Here is a 20,952-nt window from a genome sequence, read left to right as displayed (position 1 = left end):
ATGTGTGGAAACGCAATATTTGCCTTATTTCTCTAGATTTAAGTCTTGTGAGACGGCAATCTTTACGCATTTGTCATAGATTGTTAACAACATAAACTAGTTTTAAATATTTAATGCTGCACCAACTCTAAATTGCTGAAAATCTACATATTTAAATGCACTTAAAAGGAGTTTCAATTCAGCCATACAAAGTCTTGGCGGGTCTGAACCTATTTGAAAAAGTGGCAAAGTTGGCGACTCGGCTCTTGTCATTGCCATACTCAAACGCAGAAGTTGAGCGCGTATAAAATGATTTTTTATATAATTTTCCCATTTTAAATGTATTGAGTGTTTTTACAGAAACGTTATGAAGGAATGTGTTGGCTTTCCGAAGAGGGGGATTCTGTTGCTTCCGGGGCGCCGCAATCTTATGGCGGATTCTTACAGAACTCGACAAAAGAAAACGAAATGAAGGAGCAACATTTTTTGATATCTCGCTTAGTTTTCGAGATATTGAATAAAAAAAAGGCTGCAATTTAGAATAATGTATATTGGGCAATTTTTGGCAAACTATTATGTCTTTATTAATGAAACTTGGTAGAGATGTTAGTGAAGTGTTAAGGAACACTTTTTATAACTCCAAACTATTCGGGAAATAATAATTTCATAATTATTTGCCTTCAAAATGCCCTTTGGAACTTCGCACAAAGAAACTTTGGAACTTTCGCCAACCCACGCGAAAAGGAGTTCTACGCAAAAATACGGTGGATTGCGTAACCGGAGTCGGACTGATGAGGGTTATTTTTTTGAAGCGCGGCCAAAGGCCGTCCACGCGATAAGGAGTTCTACGCAAAAATGATAAAACACATCGATCGATGATAAAACACATCTCGAAAACTAAACGAGATATCGAAAAATTTCACTCCTATATTTTGTCTTATCTCGCCGAATTCTATCGAAAGTGAAGAAAAAATTATTATTATTATTATTTTTTTTTTTAATTTAATATCTCGAAAACTAAGCGAGATATCAAACAATTTTACTCCCTCATTTCGTTTTCTTTTGTCGAGTTCTATATATAAGAATCCGCCATAAGATTGCGGTGCCACGGAAACAGCAGAATCCCCCGAAGAGGAACAATATTCATCTGTAGACACTTTTCCTTATAAAATGCAAAACGTTATGTTAAATGCAAATGTTAATTTAGTTTGATTTATAAAAAAATAATGCTTTAAGTTTGGTAAATGCCTTATTTCACTAGTTTTATGCTTTTTGAAATTTAAGAGCTGGCAATACCGGATTTTGCACTAATTTGAGCTTTGACTTTGCCTTCAAAATATTTCTAAAATTTTAAACTTTTTCGTTTGTAACCACATTTTCTGTTTTATTTAGTTAAAATTTTTAGTGAGGATATACTTTGAAGAATAATAATTTAAAAAATGCAAGCCGACCAAGCATTATCAGTAAGTCCTGCGAAATTTGCCTTTGAAATGCCTTATCTTATCTTTTGGGTATTTTATAGTTGGGCAGAATGCGCAAACGTTTGAAGCTCCGTCGTTTGGCACGGAGTCCTACAAGAGTTGGTGATCAACTAATCAAAGAGCAGCAGTCAATTGCATGCAACTTTCTGCGACAGCTGAAATGTATTCTATTTGCTACATTCTTCTTGTCACTAGCAGCTGCCGTCCTATTAGGGCATCATCTCACACAGAATAACGCCAAGAATAGCAGTCTTATACAGGATTTCGTTAGCAGTTATCGGCGACACTACTATCAAATCGTATATGGCAAGCCGCATTATTGTGATGCTGATTTAGATGCGCAAAGTATGTTTGCTCGCATCCGTGAACATCAAATATTGAATCAAGAGCAAGCATTGCTAACATTGGAATCTATCCTAGGAAACAATACACAATTCCGCTCTATAGCCATAGTAGGTTCTTCTGGTGTTGGCAAAACTATGACAGCTAACGCTTTAGAGGAACATTTTCCATGGCGGGAAAATGTGTGGACCTACGCATGGAACACACATGTCGAAAATGAGGTTCAAAAATTCCGTATGCTACGTTTTTATGTAGAAAAGTTCTCGGATTGTGGTGGTAATTTGTTGATTATTGATAATTTAGCGCCTTGTGATAATGAAGTGGTGCCACTTTTAAATCAAATGATTGCTACGCAGGATAATGCAAATAAGAAACGTTTTATAGTGCTTTATATATTTCAATTAAACGCAATGATTGATGCAAATTCGAAGCTACTGCAAAAAAATGCCTTACAAAATTTGCCGGATACAACAACAATAAATTTTAAATCCTTCAATGAAAAACAACTGCGTGACTGTATACGACGCGAAGCGCTATTAGAGAATCTATCGTTGAGTGGGGGTGATTTTGACGAAATTGCTGCCACAATTGATGTAGTCACTTCCGGTTGTAAGAAGGTGCATCCGAAAGTTTTAGTTTATGGACAACGGCTAGAGGAGGAAATTCAATCTGATGAATTCTAAAGATGATAGTATCAAAAATCATAAGAGACGCTATAAGTAAACGACTGACTTTCTCTTTAAAAGGACAATTAAATACCATATTAAGCTAATACTCATGTAATGAGACTGAGTTTATTTGTAGTGAATTTGTAAATATGTATGACTATTAGGCTGTTTGTAATGATGGTAGAACGCTTTGGATGAGTGAATGCGAAAAGAATATACTCGTGCAAATAAAAGTAAAAATTATGTAAATTATGTAATTATGTCGCTAGGAGTATTTTCAAACCTTCCCAAATATCTTGTTTCTTTCGTCTGACATCTGTCAACAATATTCAGTTCATTGTTTATTACGTTTCATACAATAATGCATTTGTCACTCTTGAAAATGTCGAATTTCGTGCCTTCAAACTACGATTTGCGGACATCGTTGATTTTCTGTTATCAATGGAAGAAAAACGCTTCTCAAGCTCATCAAATGCTTGTAGAAGCTTATGGTGGGCATGCTCTTAGTAGAGCACAGTGCTTCAGGTGGTTTGAAAAATTCCGAAGTGGTGATTTTAGCGTGGAGAACGAGGACCGTGGCCGGCCACCGAAAAAGTTTGAGGACGCCGAATTGCAAGCATTGTTGGATGAAGATGATGGTCAAACGCAAGAAATTATGGCAGAGCATTTGGGAGTGACCAAAAAACCATTTCCAAACGTTTGAAATGCATGGGCATTAATTTGTAACCATTTTTTGTTAATAAACGTTTGAAATTGAAAAAAAGTCTCATTTCATAGGTATCTACTTGGTATGCTCTTGTTTTAATGCTATTGAATGTGAGCCCGAGGAAGAAGAGTATCTGTATGAGATAAAAGTCTACCGGTTTTTTTAGGTGGGTGATTTAAGTGTGCATTCTCCTTCGTAATAAAAAAGAGGTTGTCTGTAAAGTCGGTTTACTGACGATACTTTAACGTGACAACGTCATAGGAAAATACTGATGCAATGGTTGCAATTTTCAAAACAAAATTTTAATTTTATTTGTTTGATAGATATTTTGTATGGATATAGAGAGGGAGGTAAATGGAATCGCAATGGAATTGATCAAGTTAAATTTACACAAACGTGAAAAATTTCGAAACATTTATCAAATTCATGAAAGATATAATATGTTCAATTTCGATTGTGCAGCAGATGTTAATAAGTCAACAACACTAAGAGGCAACATCAACGATTTGACTTTTTCAAGACACATTACACTCGAAACACCCCCTTTCATTTCCTACTTTTCCTATCATCGTCCTATTCTCAACAGAGAAATGGTTCATTACCATCCACACAGGAAGAAGGCATAAGCAAATACAAATATGTGAATTTATATACATATGCGCATATACATACATACATATGCTCACTCAAGTAGGAGAGCGCCAGATGTCGAACGTTGCCGAACGCGGGGGTCGATTGTGCTCTTCGTCGTTCGTTCCGCGCCCTCGCATGAGCAAGATAACGACGATTGAGCAAGATAACGACACATTTTTTCGTGCGTGCAGCCGGCTAAATCGAATTATAAAACGTTATCACGTCAAAACAAGATTCGACACTCAGGCTTTATATTACTACACTATTGACTTTCCTTTCATTTCTTTGTATGATTGATAATGCTTTCGTCACACACAACAATCTTAGTACGTTTTTGAAAATTTGACACTAATTTTAGTTGTATTTCATTTTTTTAAGTTGGCACTTATACGAATATATTTTACATTATTCTTAATAAACAGGCAATAGGGAAGCAGACCGACTAACCGACGTGGACTCTACAATACAGACGAATGTACACATAAGGACATATACATCAACTTATTCTTCCGTTTTTTTTTTTTTTTCAATTACGCGTATTCAAAAGTTTCCAAATCTGTGCTATAAAAATGCAGAGCCGTAAAGGTGTGACTTTCTTCAATCGTGAGAAAATCCGTTCCGAACTCGTGCCACTCAATTATGTGCAGGCACGTCGCCTTAAAGGACCCATCTATTGTGCTCTGGTTAAAGAGTTGTATGAGGAAGGCTGTAGAATAGGTGCTCGTCATCTTGAAACTTTGGCCGGAAAAGAGACTTTCTTTTACGAAACGAAGGCCATACGAGATCGCGTTTCTGATAACATTGAACTGTTGATGGCATTGTTTGAGAATATGCGCGTTGCCGAGAAGGTACGAATACTAGAAGAAGCGCACAGCTACCGGGCGACAGTCAAATGCTTCTATCAAATTGTTCAATTACTAGAACCATATAAAATTAAATTCGAATGGCTGTTAGAGCATATTTATGACATAATTATACCGATTTGTGAGAGAATCGAGGGTTTCAATGATACCATCGCTGATGAGACCATTGCTCGTATTTACTTCAAAACTGCAAAATTTCACAGCACAAGAGGTTAGTGTAGTGACTTTAACTCTCGAAAGATTATTTTATTTTTTTGATTATACAAATATGAAAACTTTTAGAAAACGCACTCCTCCTTGCAATCAAATTTATGGAAAAAGCTATGAAATTAAGCCGGAATGAAGCCTGGCTCTCCGAATACGTCACTGAACGTGAGTGCGGCGTGTATCCGACACTGCATTTGGTAGCGGGGCGCGAAGTTGCTGACTTGTTGTTACGTTATGCAAACAATATAGCTGCGGAAGATTCCAATGCTGCAGATGAATTCGCGCACAAAGCCGTGATTAGTCTTGGAGAAGGTAATTGCAGAGTTCTTGAAAGTTGTTGACTGTGAATGAGGCCGTAGGAAAATCGTTTGATAATACCTGCTGGACTTTCCTTGCTGTTTTGCTTTTGTTTTGTTTTTCTTTCAGGGGTAAAATTGCTGTACAGTACAATTATATAAGTATATATTGACGCTTACGCCATTTATTGCGTGTTTGGCCGAGCTCCTCCTCCTGGTGAAGGAATCTACAGTTTTATACCGCCTCCGAACTACAGATGGATTTTTCTTAGGAGCTTTTCATTGCAGACGTATACTCGGAGGTTTGCCATTGCCTGACGAGGGGCGACCGCAATTAGAAAAAAACTTTTTCTATCATTTGGTGTTTCAAGCCTGCGCACCTCAGAATGGTGGATGCACACCAACCCATTCGGCTACGGCGGCCGGATATAAGCATTTTCGTGTACATTTACCATTTGGAAAAATGTATACAAAAATCCCGTATAAATAAGTTCAAAGATTTTGTAGCACTGTGAAAGTATGTATTTGAATTTTGGGGACTTTATTTTCTTTTGCCTCTTATATCCAGAAGTTACTGTAAGTAGAATCACCAAGTGATACCCAATTTTTCTCCACTAGGTTCTTCCGACGCAGGTAAAGTCTTCCTCTCCCTTTGCCACCACAACTAATTCTGCATTAGACAGTCTCTGGTCTGTAGCGCGTCACGCTATTCAAGTTGCCTGCACTATCTGTATGTCCTTGCAATGATCACATAGCTCAATAACTTCGGCCCATTTGTCTTGCGTAAAGATTTTCCCACGTATACTGCAGGAACCGTCAAGTCCAAACTTCTGAGCCATTAATAGGATGTGCAATTTATTCGTCAAGTAGTTACTTCTCAGTTGCCTGTTCAGTCCAAAGTCAATGTCGGTTTTTAAATAGAACGAAGTATCTCACATAATTATTGACACTTCAAATGCCATTATTGATACTTCGTTCCACTTCAAAACTGACATTGACGGTGTCCCAAGTAAACGAAGTCCTTTACACCGACATCATCAGCAGATTGCAGAAATTCCACGCTCTTTACACTAAGACGGTGCGTGAGCTATTCAATACTACAGCTCGAATTTCTTTATCAACGTCAGATGAAAGGAATCACATGATAAATCGCTGACTGCCGGGCAAGCGTCCTTCGGCAGCCATTTTGAGCAACCGTATAAGTTTAGTAACATTTCAGACATCCATCAGCATCCGCAGCTTTGTGGTTTTTTTTAACCACGCTATTGCTATTCGCTATGCTATGCTATTCATCGTCCTCAACTAGGGTTTCGGGTTCTTCATTGTTTTCATTAAATTTACCATCTTCCCCTTCAGAGTAGAGAAATGATCCTTCCGTGATTTAAGTGTGCTCCAGTCATCGTTCACCAGATCGTCTTTAATATGTTTCCAGAAATCTGATCCCAGTTTCAAAGCCTTCTGTGGACTGTCGCAACTTTTGGCAGTATTTCCGAGGATTTTTCATGTTGATCACCACTTCAACCTCTGCACATTTACTCCTTTCTCCCTCTCTTCTACTCTCGAAATATATTGTAATCTCAAACTCTTCACACTCCTACCTTTCCGCCAATCTTTTTTTTTCTCAACAAAAGCGTTTCTTACTCTTAAACACTCACATATGGCTAGCTGAAGAACAACGACGTTTTCAGTCGATGCCGGGGGAAATGGGACCTGTGCTGACACCGCTCGCTCAGGTAGTGTTTTAGAAAGCAGCTCTATGAGAGCAGTAGTGTCTCTCACTATGGTAAACTGGCTAGATGTCAATTGTAGTTACAGATTACTCGTGTTTTTGGACACACGGACTCAAGTCTACCAAACTTAAAACCGCCTTTTTGATATTGCACCGAAATGCATATTAAGACTCCATTCGAATTCCCAAACGAATCTGCTTTACCTCAAGTGATAGAGAATGTTGACTTTTAAGGGATCTAAAAAAACTCGACACTGGCCTTGAGGTGAACAAACATATTAAAGGTTGTCTAAAATTTTACCATCTTTACTTAACCTATCCTTACCATTTTTTGTTTTTAATTTTAAAAGTTGGCTTAGAAAAGAATAAAGTTCAATATATGCGCGCCCTACTATCACGTGCCAAATACCTGTTGCAGTCGGAGAATTCCGATGCATCTTACAAGATCTTGCTAAAGGTGCGCAAGGAGGTTGCCAATAGTGCCAACGTAATAGAGCCCAAATTGCTCAGCGATTTGTTCTTATATGAAGGAATGTACTTATGGAAGTAAGTGAAAATCTAAACACAGACAAATTTTTTTCATGCACTTAATACCCACATCAATCTCACTTTTAGCCAAAACCTTAAAAGTGATGCACTTTCCAAAATGGAACAAGCATTAAAGTTGGCCCAGGAGAGTGGTTGTAAGATGAGAGAAGCTGAAGCGCTTGTGGCTATTGGTAAAGCTTATGCGGCTGAAACTTTAGAACAAGACAAAGCACGCGAGGCATTTACGTTGGCGAAGCAAATTTTCGGTGAACTCGGTGATGTCTTGAATCGTAAGAAGGCTCATTACATGTTGGCCAAGTTGCATGCCGATCAGATATTTCCGTGCTTCCTCGGTTTACTGAAGGATGATGAGGAAAAATGTTGCGGATTTTACAATTTGCGACAATGGAAAAATAGTTGTAAAATATTTTGGAATACTATGGGTATTGCAGAGTTGAAAGAGGACAAAATTTATTGTCTATTAGAAGAAGATATCAAGGATACAATCGCTTGGAAAGAAAATTAATTGTAGTGGTTTCTGGCAATGCCACCGTAGTGTAAACAATATCGCATGTATAAATTACGAAATATTTACCCCATAATGAGCTATAAAAAAAAAGAATTCTTGACAGACTTAAAATTGAAAAATCTGTACGTCTTCCTAATCCCTGTAGTGTCTTCCAGGGGGAAGAACTGGCAATTGGGGAAGCTTGTAGGCCACTGATTACAGACATCTCTTTTCTCTATTCTTTCAAATAGCCAAGTTGCAATTCAGGCACTGGATTCGACTACAACAATCTCTAAACTGGTGAAACAAAGTTGGAATAGCCTTACCTCTTTGAGTGGAAACCATAACGTTACCTTAATGTGGGTCCCGGGCAACGCAACATTGAAGGTAATAAAAAAGCAGTTGAACTGGCAAGAGGGGGATCTGCCGTTAGGTGTAGTCAAGAATACAATTTCCCTAAACTACCTCCGAATCGCGGATTGTAGATGGAGAGACCAGACGACATGCAAAATTAGCAAAATGTTATGGCCCACCTAAAACCTCAAACAATCGTCAACATTGGCAAACATGAAACGATGGTACGCCTGGAGACTCACAGCAGTCATAACGGGCTTTTGGTCTGTCGAGGAACAAGCACCCAAAATAGGCATCCCTCACAACGCACACTACCACAGTTGTAAACAACCGGAGAAAAAGGAAGCGATTTCCCATTACCACTGTGAATGCCCTGCCCTATGGGAGGAGAGAATGTCAACTCTGGGCAAACCACTGTTCGAGAGTCTCGAACAACTGTCTGGCTTAGACGTCAACAACCTTATAAGGTTCTTAAACCGCACAGACTGGAATAGTCATGCATGGAATAACCATGAAACAAGTTGGTAGCAAGGATGTGGTAGCAAAATGGTGCGGAAGTGGTAGTTGGATTCTGGATGAATCACCACTTTAACCAAACAACCAAGAGGTTAGTTGGAGTCAGGGATATGAAAATGGAGTTTTTTTAATAATTATTTCCTATTTTATTTATTTTTCAAAAATTCTTCAAAAAAAAAAAAAAATCGAAATAAACCCTTTATACTCGTTCATAAAACATCAATGAAGAAGTTAATTTTTTTTTTAAATCGATTGCTTTTTTTTAATCGAAATCGAAGTTTTCAACATAAACAAAAACGAATCGCATGTACTAGTATTTTTATACTTTCAATAGTGAAATCTATAAATTTCAATCGCGTGCTTATCGAATTACAGGGATCAGCGATTTCGGAAGAATGCAGTTTCGAAGAAACGCATTCAAAGTTTTTGTCTAGGCCGTCGAGAGTCTGAAAGCACATCACTGATTGTCGAATACCTCGGCCAATATTGATTCAAATAATATGAAATTTTCAAAGAATAATTTCAAAAATAGAATACCAGTAATAATCGAAATATCATCAGTCCAAAACGTTTTTTTCTGAAATTTTGCTACTCTTAACTTCTTAATTACACACCATTGTTTTTAAACATCCAATATGTTTTATAAACATGTGAGCTCGACGTAGATATACCTATCAGTAAACTATCAGATGAACTTTACAAGCCACTACTTCGATGAGTTCAAAGGAGTATTAGATGATGCCAGGATTACTCTGACCTTGCAAATTAAAATTCTGATGCTTCAGCGACCAATGAAATTGGGAGAGTTGTAAAACGTCAGTTATCAGAAGCAAAGGCCAAAGCTGGGGTTTTTGTTGGTCTGCAAATCAGACAAATTTTCGCCGATGAAAAATTTCCAACGTTGCTGAATCGTACTCAGAAAGCGAGTTGGAACAGTTTTAAAGCAGTCGTTTCTGGATTTTTAGGAATTAACAAAGCTAAAAAAGCATTTTTTGACAACCAGCTGAAAGTGTTTTTAGTTATAAATAGATATGTACAATGGTTAATAGCTATTTTTATTATTTTTTTGATTTGACTTATCCTGTTTGCTCTTGTTGTTGTTGTTGTTGTAGCAGCATAAACATTCCCCATATATGCACGCGGAATGCTGCTGCAGTGACAGTCCTTGGTCGGATATAAATCCGGGTCGTTCCGGTAACGTAGAACCGACTCTCGTGGGATTGACATATTTTTTATTTTGTTTGCTATTTTACAATTTGGTTTTTATTGTCCACTTCTTATTTTAAATTCCAAAAATGCAATATTTTATGTGTTTATTTATAATTATGTTTTTCGAGTTCATTACATTTCTATTTTAATTTTGGATGATTTTATTTAAATATATTTTTTTGTTTATTTACATATGTAAATTACATAGCGATTGTGCTTCATGATTAAATAATACGAGATTATGTATTCAGTGACAACTGAAATTCGACACTCTTTAATTTATTGTTGTATTTTGGAAGTAGTGAGAAATAGGGGAAGAATGTGATCGCCCTCTGCGAAAATGATAGTAGAAAAGTAGTAGAAAAAGTACGCAAAGTAGACATTATCAGTGAAATGCGTTTTATTAATTCTGTCAAAGTCAAAAAATCTATGGTTGAACCATTACTTCCGTTAAACTCCATGTAAAATCTAATTTCTACTACAAATGAAATGAAAGCGAAATTTATAAATACTAAACTAGATATACTCTTATATTGTCACAGCATATCCGCTTCGTTCTCAATTTCGGCCTCTGTATCATCGTTTATCATTTCATCTTTATCCTGAGCTCCGATGGGGGTTTAATAAGTACCCGTATTAGAAATGAAGACACCTCTTTTTCCAAAAAATTATTTTTAATTTTAATTTTGCAGAAAGATGTACTTTTCCAAAGTTCCGGCCATTTTTTAACCCGTCTAAAAATAGGACGCTTCTGTCTCGGCGGTAATTTGCTCGTTTGAACTCAATTTTTCTTCATGTTAATGAACAAGAAAAATTCGCAGGGAGCCAGATTGGGTGAGTACGGGAGGGTGTGGCAGCAATTCATGATGCCATTCATGCAGTTTGGCGGCGACAATTCCGGGTGGATGTGCTGGTGCATTATCGTGGTAAAACAACACCTTCTTGTTCGCACAATGCGGCCGTGTCTCTTTCAAATTTTTGTGAAATAATAACTCACTGTAGTATTGTCCAGTCATCGTTCTTCTTTTTTCTAAAAAACCCATGAAGATGACGCCGTTTCCACCCCAAAAAATTGTCGCCACGACCTTTCCGGGCAATGAGACTGTCTTCGCATTTTTTGGAGCAGATTCACCGGGAGAAATCCATTGTTTTGATTGTTGCTTAGTTTCTGGTGTGTAATGATGAATCCTGGTTTCATCAACCAACTCAATGCGAAAATTCCTTCTGATCTCGCTTAAATTGCTCCAAACACTGCCCCGAAGTTAACAGCCGCATCTGCTAGTTGTTGCTTATGAGCAATCGCGGCACCCATCGTGCCGACAACTTTTTCATCGCCAACTTATCATGAAAAATATTAATTGCCGTTCCGGTCGACACACCAGCGAGAATCATGACGTGGACTTTTTGAATGATTTCCTCGGTAACCACGTCTGCCGGGCGTCCTGGTCGCTCCTCATCAAAACGGATGTTCGGCCATAGGCAGACCGAGGAACCGATGGATATACGCAGTGGAAAACGATCTCAAGCATTTGGGAACACGTAACTACAAAGCAAAAGCTCAAGATCGATTGGAGGAGTATTGTGAAGGAAGCTTTGACCCACCTCATGTTGTAATGCTGTGAAAGAAGAAAATAATAAACTGCAACACCAATTCAAGTAGAATTCCAGTTGTGTAGTAGTCTGCGGCCACCGTAGCCGAATGAGTTGGTGCGTGACTACCATTCGGAATTCAGAGAGAGAACGTCGGTTCGAATCTCGGTGAAACACCAAAGTAAGAAAAACATTTTTCTAATAGCGGTCGCCCCTCGGCAGGCAATGGCAAACCTCCGAGTGTATTTCTGCCATGAAAAAGCTCCTCATAAAAATATCTGCCGTTCGGAGTCGGCTCGAAACTGTAGGTCCCTCCATTTGTGGAACAACATCAAGACGGACGCCACAAACAGGAGGAGGAGCTCCGCCAAACACCCAAAAAGGGTATACGCGCCAATTATATATATATATGTTATATTTATTTTTTATTTATATAATATATATATATATATATATATACGCGAAACAAGAAAATCAGTAATGGTTTTCAAACGTAGTAGTGTGATTGCATTATATATGGCTGGAAAATCACCATCAGCGATTGTTTGTGAGCTCGAACACCTTAAAGTAAATAATGTTTTTGTTTATCGCACCATTACTCGTTACAATGATACTGGTAGCATCGCGAAACGTCATGGAAGTGGTCATCAAAATACTGCAACGTCACGTAAAATGGTTCAAAACGTGAAGAAGCGACCTGAGTGAAATCCTCGACGAAGTGCCAATTAAATGGCGAAAGAAGTGAAAATATCTAACCGTAGCATCTGCCGCATACTGAAAAATGATCTCAAGTCTTACAAGATCTAAAAAGCGGATGATCTCACACTAAAGCAGCAACAAGTCAGACGAAAGAGTTGCTTCGCTTGGCCGAAAGCGGTCAATTCCCGAGCCTTGTGTTCTCTGACGAGAAAAATTTTCAAACTGGGATTTATTTGACCGACCGTTCATACGAGAATTTGAGTCATTGATTGGCCACCAGGAGGCAGCACCCGCCACAGGTTATGGTGTGGGCCGCTGTAACCACAGATGGACGCCCTCCAATCGTTTCCATCAAGCCTGGCGTCGAGGTAAATGCGAAAAATTCTCAGAAAAGTATTCTGGACTCGTCACTGTTTCACAAAGCTCGAGTGAGAGCCAAGAAGGGCTAAAAACCAACGTTCCGAACTTCGTAACGCCTACACAATGGCTCTCAAAATCACCAAACGCGAATGCGATGGATTATTCTCTTTGAGCCATTTTGGAGAGCAATGTTCCCAACTAAAAGAGTCACCAGTCTCGAGATGCTGAAAATAGCCATTGTCCGCGAGTGGGCCAAAATACCTGCAAGTCACATTCGGGCAGTTTGCGATTTGTTTCTGGACCGTATCAAGGACATTGCCAAGGTAAAAGGTGGTCATATCGAGCAAAAGTAAATTGATTCTTAATTTTATATTACTTTCATTTTTTTTTTGAATTGAATAAAAGTAATTTTCCAAAGTAAATGTATGACCTTTTTAACTGGTAACATTTCGAGTGGCGGACTCTGTAACTTCACTTTACACATTTCGTTTTCATTTAATTCCCTACTTGGGATGGTAGTCTTTCATTCTTGGTATAGCAGCTAAAATCTAAGTTTTCATATTAAAATTATGATAGTCAAAAACAACGGTTAACAACTAACAACTCCGAAAAATTCACTCACAACAAATAGAGCGCAGTGTATAGTGTGTTATACATATATATTTGAGTGTTAATATGTAAGTATATTTGGTTATTGCTGTAATTTCGCGACTGCGTGTTTAGGCCCTCATCAGCTGTTGACCACCTGTTGTTAGTGCTATAATCAGAAATGCTCAACATATGGCAGCATTATCTTCTACATACATACATACATGTTTTTATTTGCCATCAAAAGCAGCTAACTCAAATATGAGTGCAGCCGGAACAGGTTTCCTTGCGAAGAGTGAGTTTTTCCGCCTCATAGCGATTTGAAAAAAATTGGCTTTTTGAGTGAATCCTCGTTGCGGGCAGAAGCTATTGACTGAGCCACTCCCTGCACTGATGGTGAATAGTTTCAATTGTGCTTTGTCGCGCGATTGTTGTGCATTTATAGATTAACGCGTGTCGTTGTTTTTGTTGGCGGTGTTTTGCCTTATGCGATAGTTTAGCCTTAAAATTTGTAAAGAAGCTCGTGTAATCGTACATCACTAAATTTATAAATAATGAAACTTAGTCAAGAGAGTCAAGAATTGTCTTTTAACTGAGATAAAATTGCATACAGAGCTGCACAAGTCCACATCGAAAGGTAAAATAATGAATGTGAAATAGTGTGCATTTTTCGAATTAAACAAATTTATTTCAAAAGTATGCGTTTCGAGTGAATGAGTGTGCATTTTTTGCATTAGGCCAAGATTGTTGATGCGATTACAGTAATACCGGTCAGCCGATTTGTATTGATTATAAAGCACACATTTATATGTAAGCAATCATTATTTAAATAAAGGGTGGATAAGTTTCAAGGCCGGTATTGATTTTGAATAAAATACAATTTTTTTAAGAAATTATTGTCATTTCTTATGATAATATGTATTGGTATGGGTCAATTACGTATGGAACAAAATATCGGCCAAGTGGCCGCCGCGGCCTCGGCGGCACACCCCCATACGATGGTCCAAATTTTCGATGACGCTGAGGCATAATTGAGGTTCTATGCCGTTAATGTGCCGAATTATCTCATCCTTTAGCTCTTGAACTGTTGCTGGCTTACCGACGTACACCTTTTCTTTCAAATAACCCCAAAGAAAGAAGTCCAACGGTGTCAAATCGCATGATCTTGGCGGCCAATTGACATCGCCGCGACGAGAGATTATTCGGCCATCAAATTTTTCGCGCAAAAGAGGCATTGTTTCGTTAGCTGTGAGACAAGTGGCACTGTCCTGTTGAAACCACATATCGTCCACATCCATATCTTCGAATTCGGGCCATAAAAAGTTCGTTATCATCTCACGATAGCGAACACTATTCACAGTAACTGCCTGACCGGCCTCATTTGGGGAAAAATACGGCCCAATGATGCCGCCGGCCCATAAACCGCACCAAACAGTGACTCTTTGTGGGTGCATTGGTTTTTCGGCAATCACTCTTGGATTATCATTCGCCCAAATGCGGCAATTCTGCTTATTGACGAATCCACAGAGGTGAAAATGTGTCTCATCACTGAAGACGATTTTCTTCGAAAATTGGTCATTCACTGTTGCCATTTCCTGCCACCATTCTGGCCATTGACGACGCTTGAAATGGTCAAGAGGCTTTAGTTCTTAAGGGGTAACACCACTCTACACGCGTAAAATAAACACGATTTTTAAAGATTTTTTTTGTATAGAAAGAAAGGGAAAACAATCACTCGGATTTGGAAAGTTATATATTATATACTAAAAAGCAAAACTACAAAGTTTGATCGAACAATTTTACAAAATGGCGGCATTGGAGACATTTTTGTGTTGTGGTTTCTCTTGAAGGAGCTCCGCGGCACGCAGCACCGAGGGTGCACATTTTAATCTGGAACAAGGAAATTTTTTTTTCTTAATCTAGATAAGAATAGCTAGAGAAACACGTAGGGGATTTAAAAAATATTTATTTTTGTGGAATTAGCAAGCATTTGAAGGAAAAAACTCTATTTTGGACTAAAAAAACGGCACTTAAATAATTATAACAATCGTTTAAATTAATCTATCGAAAATCCCCTACGCTCTTCTCTTAAGAAGGTTATTATACAGACGTAGTGAAAAACCTGATTAAAAATATTTAAAATTGCTTGAGTTATGCTGCGTGCCAATTTCAGAAAACGTGTTTTGAGAAAAACGCGTTTAAAGTTTGGAAATTTGGAGAAATCGTTAGGTAGCAGTCACTAACGCTTGGTTAAAAGCTTAAAATATTTATGAAATAAACTTCGGTAACGTATACAACTTTTTGTTCTGTGTTTTAAAAGGTTCAAAGAATTTTTTAAGCTTATAAAAAAAAAATCAATTTTTTGAAATTTCTACAGTGGTGTTACCCCTTAAGTCAATTGCACCTAGTAAGCGTGTAAATGCAAGTCTTTGTGCATAATATTCATCAAGGACGAGCGTGAGAGGTGCAATTGTTGGGCACGACGACGAGTTTAGGTGGACGGCTCTTCAACCACACTATCGCGAACAGTAGCAATATTTTCTGCAGTACGAGCTGTACGAGCATGCACTGGTGTGTTCACATCTCCTACAGACCCGGTTTGTTCAAACTTTTGCACAATTTTTCCGATTGTACACACATTTGGACGATTAAATTGACCGAAAAAATTACGAAGTGCGCGATATGCCCGTTTTTATAATAAGCCTGAGTAACTTTAACGCGTTGCTCGATTGTATATATAATATTTCCATGGTTCAAATTGAGTTAGTCTGAAATTGAAAAATGTCAAATGAAATGCAGAAAAAAATTTACGTTTAAGTGTGGTTCACATTCAACATCGGCCCTTGAAATTTAAACATCCTTTATATCGGGAGCCCATCGATCAAAGAGATCGAAAAAATTGTTGATTACAATGACGTCCCATGGATTCAAAAGTACATGTACATTTATTTAGTTTTCCAATTATAACAAACGAAATGTGTCTTGTCATCACTTCAAGGCCCAATAAGCGATAATAATTAATTTACTTTGACGAAATTCCAATCATTAGGCATGCATTTATCTGCTTAGCAGTTGGGACAAATGTACAGATGAGTCTGTTTACCAGTGGCTTTGCTTTTCTGAGCCTCACACTGCTGCCTTTCGTCCTCTTTTAAATGGTAGTACGCGAATACAGTACCTAAAAATGATATGGATTCTTAACACATAGGCTGAATAGTCCCAGGCCTAGCACATGGATGGCACTAGTTTTATTGCATTAACCTCTTTTTCAGTTAGCACTAACCTTAAAAAGACAGCTGTTAAAGTTTCATGATATTCTATTCATTTGTTCGTAAGTTTTTGGACTAAGAGCGATGCTACTTTTGTTATTTTCAAAACAATGAATACAAAATAATTTCGTGTATTAATTTACACTGCTTCATGATGGGGCAAAATACCGTCCAAGCTAAGCAATGGCTTAAAAAGTATTAAGGGGACTTCGCTCCATCAGAAACAGCAATAAAACAATGGATTGCTGAGTGAACGCAGTGGACCTCCAAAAGTGGCGGTAACATAAAGAAATAGAAAAGATAAAATAATCTACAAAATCGTTTTGAATGAACGAAAAGTGAACTTGCGTGAGTTATCTGTGATCGTAAAGATATCAAAAGATCGTGATGGCTTTATATTCCACGAGTATTTGACTATGAGAAAGCTCTGTTTAAAGTGACTGCGCAGTGAGCACACTGTTGACCAAAAACACGAACAAACATGAAGAAACAAATCTGCATGAGTTGAACTTCGAGTTGCTCTCACATCCACCGTATTCGCCAGATTTGACTACTGGCTGTTCGCAGACGCAGAAAAAAATGCTTGCCGGTAAGAAATTTCGCACTGAAACGGAGGCCTATTTTAAGGCAAAAGCTAAATCGTTCTGGTATTGAAATGTTAGAGCGGCGCTGGAATGATTGCGTTGTTCTTGATGGAAATAATGTAGATAAATAAAGCTAATTTTGACCAAAAAAAAAACATGTTCTCTTTATTAGGCCCGGGACTTTTCAGCCCACGTGCTATCTCTTGTACAATTCAGTCGGTATACCAGCGGCTGCAGTGGCTTTTCTATTTCTGAGCCTCAATCCTATTATTTTCCCTTCGCTTAAGTGGTGCCATGTGAAATCCATACCTAAAAATTGGCATTGAGTAATACAAATGTACGTATTAGGGTTATGATTTGTTTGATCTAAGAGCCTTTGTCAACCCACAATGAGAGTTTGTGAGAAATTTTAATAAAATAAAAAATTTTTTTAGAAGTAAAGAAAAGACTGAAAATCTAGTGAGCTAAGAAATATTTGGGGAAGCTTCATAGTGTCTTCTAAACTACAGTTTATAAATGCGAATTTAGAAACTGTTAAATATTAGCATAATTTAATGCACACTAAATAATTATTTAACAAGTGAATGTATTTATGTAAATTTTCTTAGAATTAAAATAAGATTCGTTAGAAATAGTTGTCTATATTAAAAAACAAAATAAATTATTTTTCAAGGCTTATAAATTAAAATTTTTTAAAGCCTTTATACATACATATATATTATACAAAAATTAAGGCCTAAAAGTCCTGTGATTATTTACTTTGCCTCTAAATATTATATAAAGGGTGGCGCAAAATTAACCATTCAACTTTTTACTAAAAAAAAAAGATTATTTCGAATGACGGAAATCTTTATTTTGACCCTTACGTGCTCCATTGCTTGTCTGTTTGTATGCTGCAGCTGTCTAGCTCACAAGTGTCAAATATGATTGCCGTAGGACGATATTTGAAAATATTATAAATCTTTCCATAATTGATTAATTTTGCGCCACCTGTTAGTTTTAAAATCTTTCCTTAGTCCCTTTGGCTTTAAATTCAAATCTTTTTCATCTTGCTTTGTTATTGATCTTTCCTTCTTGTAGGGCCAATATTGTTGTAGTATTGCTTATCAAAACATCAGCATACCATTTGGCATTCACTTTGCATTCTTGAACTTTTTCCAGTTTATCTTCATTTTTAATGATAACTTTGATTTTGCTGACTAATGTATGTACATTGAAAAAATACTTCAATCAGTCAAATATTCGCACACGCACAAACACAAACGCTCCACTTGGCAAGGTTGTTGGCAACACATGGATTAGTTAACCTTTGCCTTACTAACAAAAGACGAAATTGCATAAGTAAAGTGCAAAACAACAGCAAAATTAAAATGTGTGTACATGCATACAAATTTATTTTAGTGCGTGTAGATATTATCTGTGCTTAAGTTCGTTATACGTGCTAATATACTTATATAAGTAATATGACGTAAATAAAGAGTATTTTCAACCGTTCGACATGTCGTATGAGTGACATTAATGTACACTTGTAGTAATATGGATATACTTACATATGTATGTACAAAGGACGGACAATACTGCTTAATGACTATGAGATGTAAGTGGTTTATTATTTTTTAGGCTGCGTTATGCGCAGAAATATCAGGATGAATGCTCTGAAGTTCTCCTGGATGAAAATTAGAAATAGTTGAGAAGCTCAGAACGGTTGGAATAGATTATCACATTCGTCTCTATTAGATTTATGCATTACGTACGATTTTGCGGAGTACCAGCATATGAAGCGTACATTGTAGTACAAAAATCATTGAAATAGCTTCACAGTAGCTGAATCAGAAATGAAGAAATGAAAAATACAGCTCCTACAACTTTATACTGGTTCGAATTTCCAGCTCAGGAGATAAGTGTGGTAATGATAAACGACGTGGTGAGTTTCATATATTTTGTTTTCTTTAACACTCATTCAAAATAAAAATAAAAATATTGATGGCCTTTACTTTTGAAGTTCTATAGAGTTCGTTTCACAGTTTCATAACATTTTCTCAACCTAAATTGCTTTATTTAATTTTTTTTACTCTAGTGCGTCTTCCGAACAGCAACCGCTGTGTAACTCTATGAATGCAGACGGCGTCCAACGTAGACTATTTTTAAACTATCGAAAAATGGATGGGGAAAGCGATGATAGTTTGGAGGAGGGATAAAATTCACCAATTGTTTAAATGGAAACTGAAAGGAACTCGAATCTAGCCGTGGTTTTAATTCACTAGAAGCATACGAATTTGGTGGCAGTAAATTTCTCTGGAGGAAAATTAATCTACCGAGAGTTAAATTATTTGTGAAAAAGCGACAATAATAAAAAAATATTACAAGAACAGAGTTTGGTAGAGTTCATCAGCAGACAAATGGAAATGTAAGTAAGCAAACATGAGGTAGAAAAGAGTGAAACAGAGAAGGTAGAAGAGGACAACAACATAAGAAAAAAAAAAACAGTAAAAATAAAACGCAACTAAAACAATGCATAGAAAGGAACAAACAACAACGAGGAGACTAACTCAAATACTTAAACACCAAATACTACTCCCTATATGAGCAACAGAGCGCCACAAATGCAAGCAGCAACACTTACGTGCTCCATCACCACCAAATGTTATTTCCAGCGACTCGAAGTTTAAATTAAGAATGGCGTTGATGTTAGCCGTTTTGCTCCTTAGCTGTTGTGCGAAAATCACATTGCTGACAATGGCAGCAGCAATTACACAAATTCCAAGTGTTACCAGCAACATGCCAAAATAAAAAGAACTTTCCATCTATCTAATGTCTCCTTTTTTTTGTCATCAAACACATTTCGAGTATTACGAGTAAGAACAGTGAAGCAATTTTTTGTCGCTAAATATATTGGATAGAAGCGAGTACATATTTTTTTGTCTGCATTCTGAACGGCAGATATTTTTTATGAGGAGCTTTTTCAGAGCAGAAGTGCACTCGGAGGTTTGCATTGCCTGCTGAGGGGTGACCGCTATTAAAAACAACGTTTTCTTCATTTTGGTGTTTCATGTACCTACGTTCTTTGAATTCCGAATGGTAGTCACGCTCCAATCATCTCAGCTACAGCGGACGCCAATATGGTATGCCTCGAGTGATTTATTGGATGAGAAAGGCATCTAGAAAAAATGAGTTTTGTCTTGTTTGTGCGAATTCGTCGAGTAACTTTCGAGTTACCGTGAAATTCGTGGTATGTACTTGAGGACATCACAATTAAGCTCATTTTTGATAATTTTTTTTTGTTTTATAATTTACTGAGACGTTATACTTGTAATATTGCAACTAGTATGTAAATAATAATATGTTTGATTTTGTTTTTCTTTTTAATTTTAAAAGGAAGTATTTTACATTTTAAATACAGGTATGAAAGACATATAAAAATAAAATGTATGCTACTCGCTTTAGCCGTCTTTGCGTAGTATTCAGTAAGCTGGATGTAGCCAAGTTGACATATTTTTGTAAACGCTGTTTGTGAGCTATGGCAAAATGTTTCGTCACCTCAGTGACAGTTTACATGTCAAGATCACGGAGAAGATCACTCTTTGGTATGTAGTACATTTACATACTATGGAAGAACCTTGTTCTGCAGACGTTGAATGGAAGTTATGGTTGACCTCTCAGTTTGTTTTTTACGTACGGGAATAAAAAGAAGTCATTCGGTGCCAAGTCAGGACTATGCGGCAGATGACCCATTAATTCGATGTTTTGGGTGCTCAAAAATGCAGTTGTTTGAGCAGTTGAGAGCTCGCATTGTCCTGGTGAAGAGTGATCCGTCTTTGGCGATTGGTTTTCCTAATTTCTTGG

General features: G+C 37.3%; 2 protein-coding genes across 2 annotated transcripts; both read left to right on the top strand.

The window, feature by feature from the left end:
- The first annotated feature begins 1,274 nt into the window (after positions 1–1,274).
- Positions 1,275–2,727, top strand: LOC128858208 (uncharacterized). Its single transcript, XM_054094275.1, has 2 exons — positions 1,275–1,442; positions 1,502–2,727. The coding sequence occupies exons 1-2, from the start codon at positions 1,419–1,421 to the stop codon at positions 2,483–2,485; spliced, it is 1,008 nt and encodes a 335-aa protein (XP_053950250.1). The 5' UTR covers positions 1,275–1,418; the 3' UTR covers positions 2,486–2,727.
- Positions 2,728–4,157: 1,430 nt separating this feature from the next.
- On the top strand, positions 4,158–8,060 carry LOC128858206 (uncharacterized). Its single transcript, XM_054094274.1, has 4 exons — positions 4,158–4,883; positions 4,955–5,191; positions 7,255–7,450; positions 7,520–8,060. The coding sequence occupies exons 1-4, from the start codon at positions 4,379–4,381 to the stop codon at positions 7,956–7,958; spliced, it is 1,377 nt and encodes a 458-aa protein (XP_053950249.1). The 5' UTR covers positions 4,158–4,378; the 3' UTR covers positions 7,959–8,060.
- Positions 8,061–20,952: the final 12,892 nt, after the last annotated feature.

The sequence above is a fragment of the Anastrepha ludens genome, chromosome 3 (assembly GCF_028408465.1).
Source record: "Anastrepha ludens isolate Willacy chromosome 3, idAnaLude1.1, whole genome shotgun sequence".
NCBI classification, from domain to species: domain Eukaryota; kingdom Metazoa; phylum Arthropoda; class Insecta; order Diptera; family Tephritidae; genus Anastrepha; species Anastrepha ludens.
The sequence above is the reverse complement of the archived record's forward strand: the minus strand, read 5'-3'. Positions and strand labels throughout refer to the sequence as shown.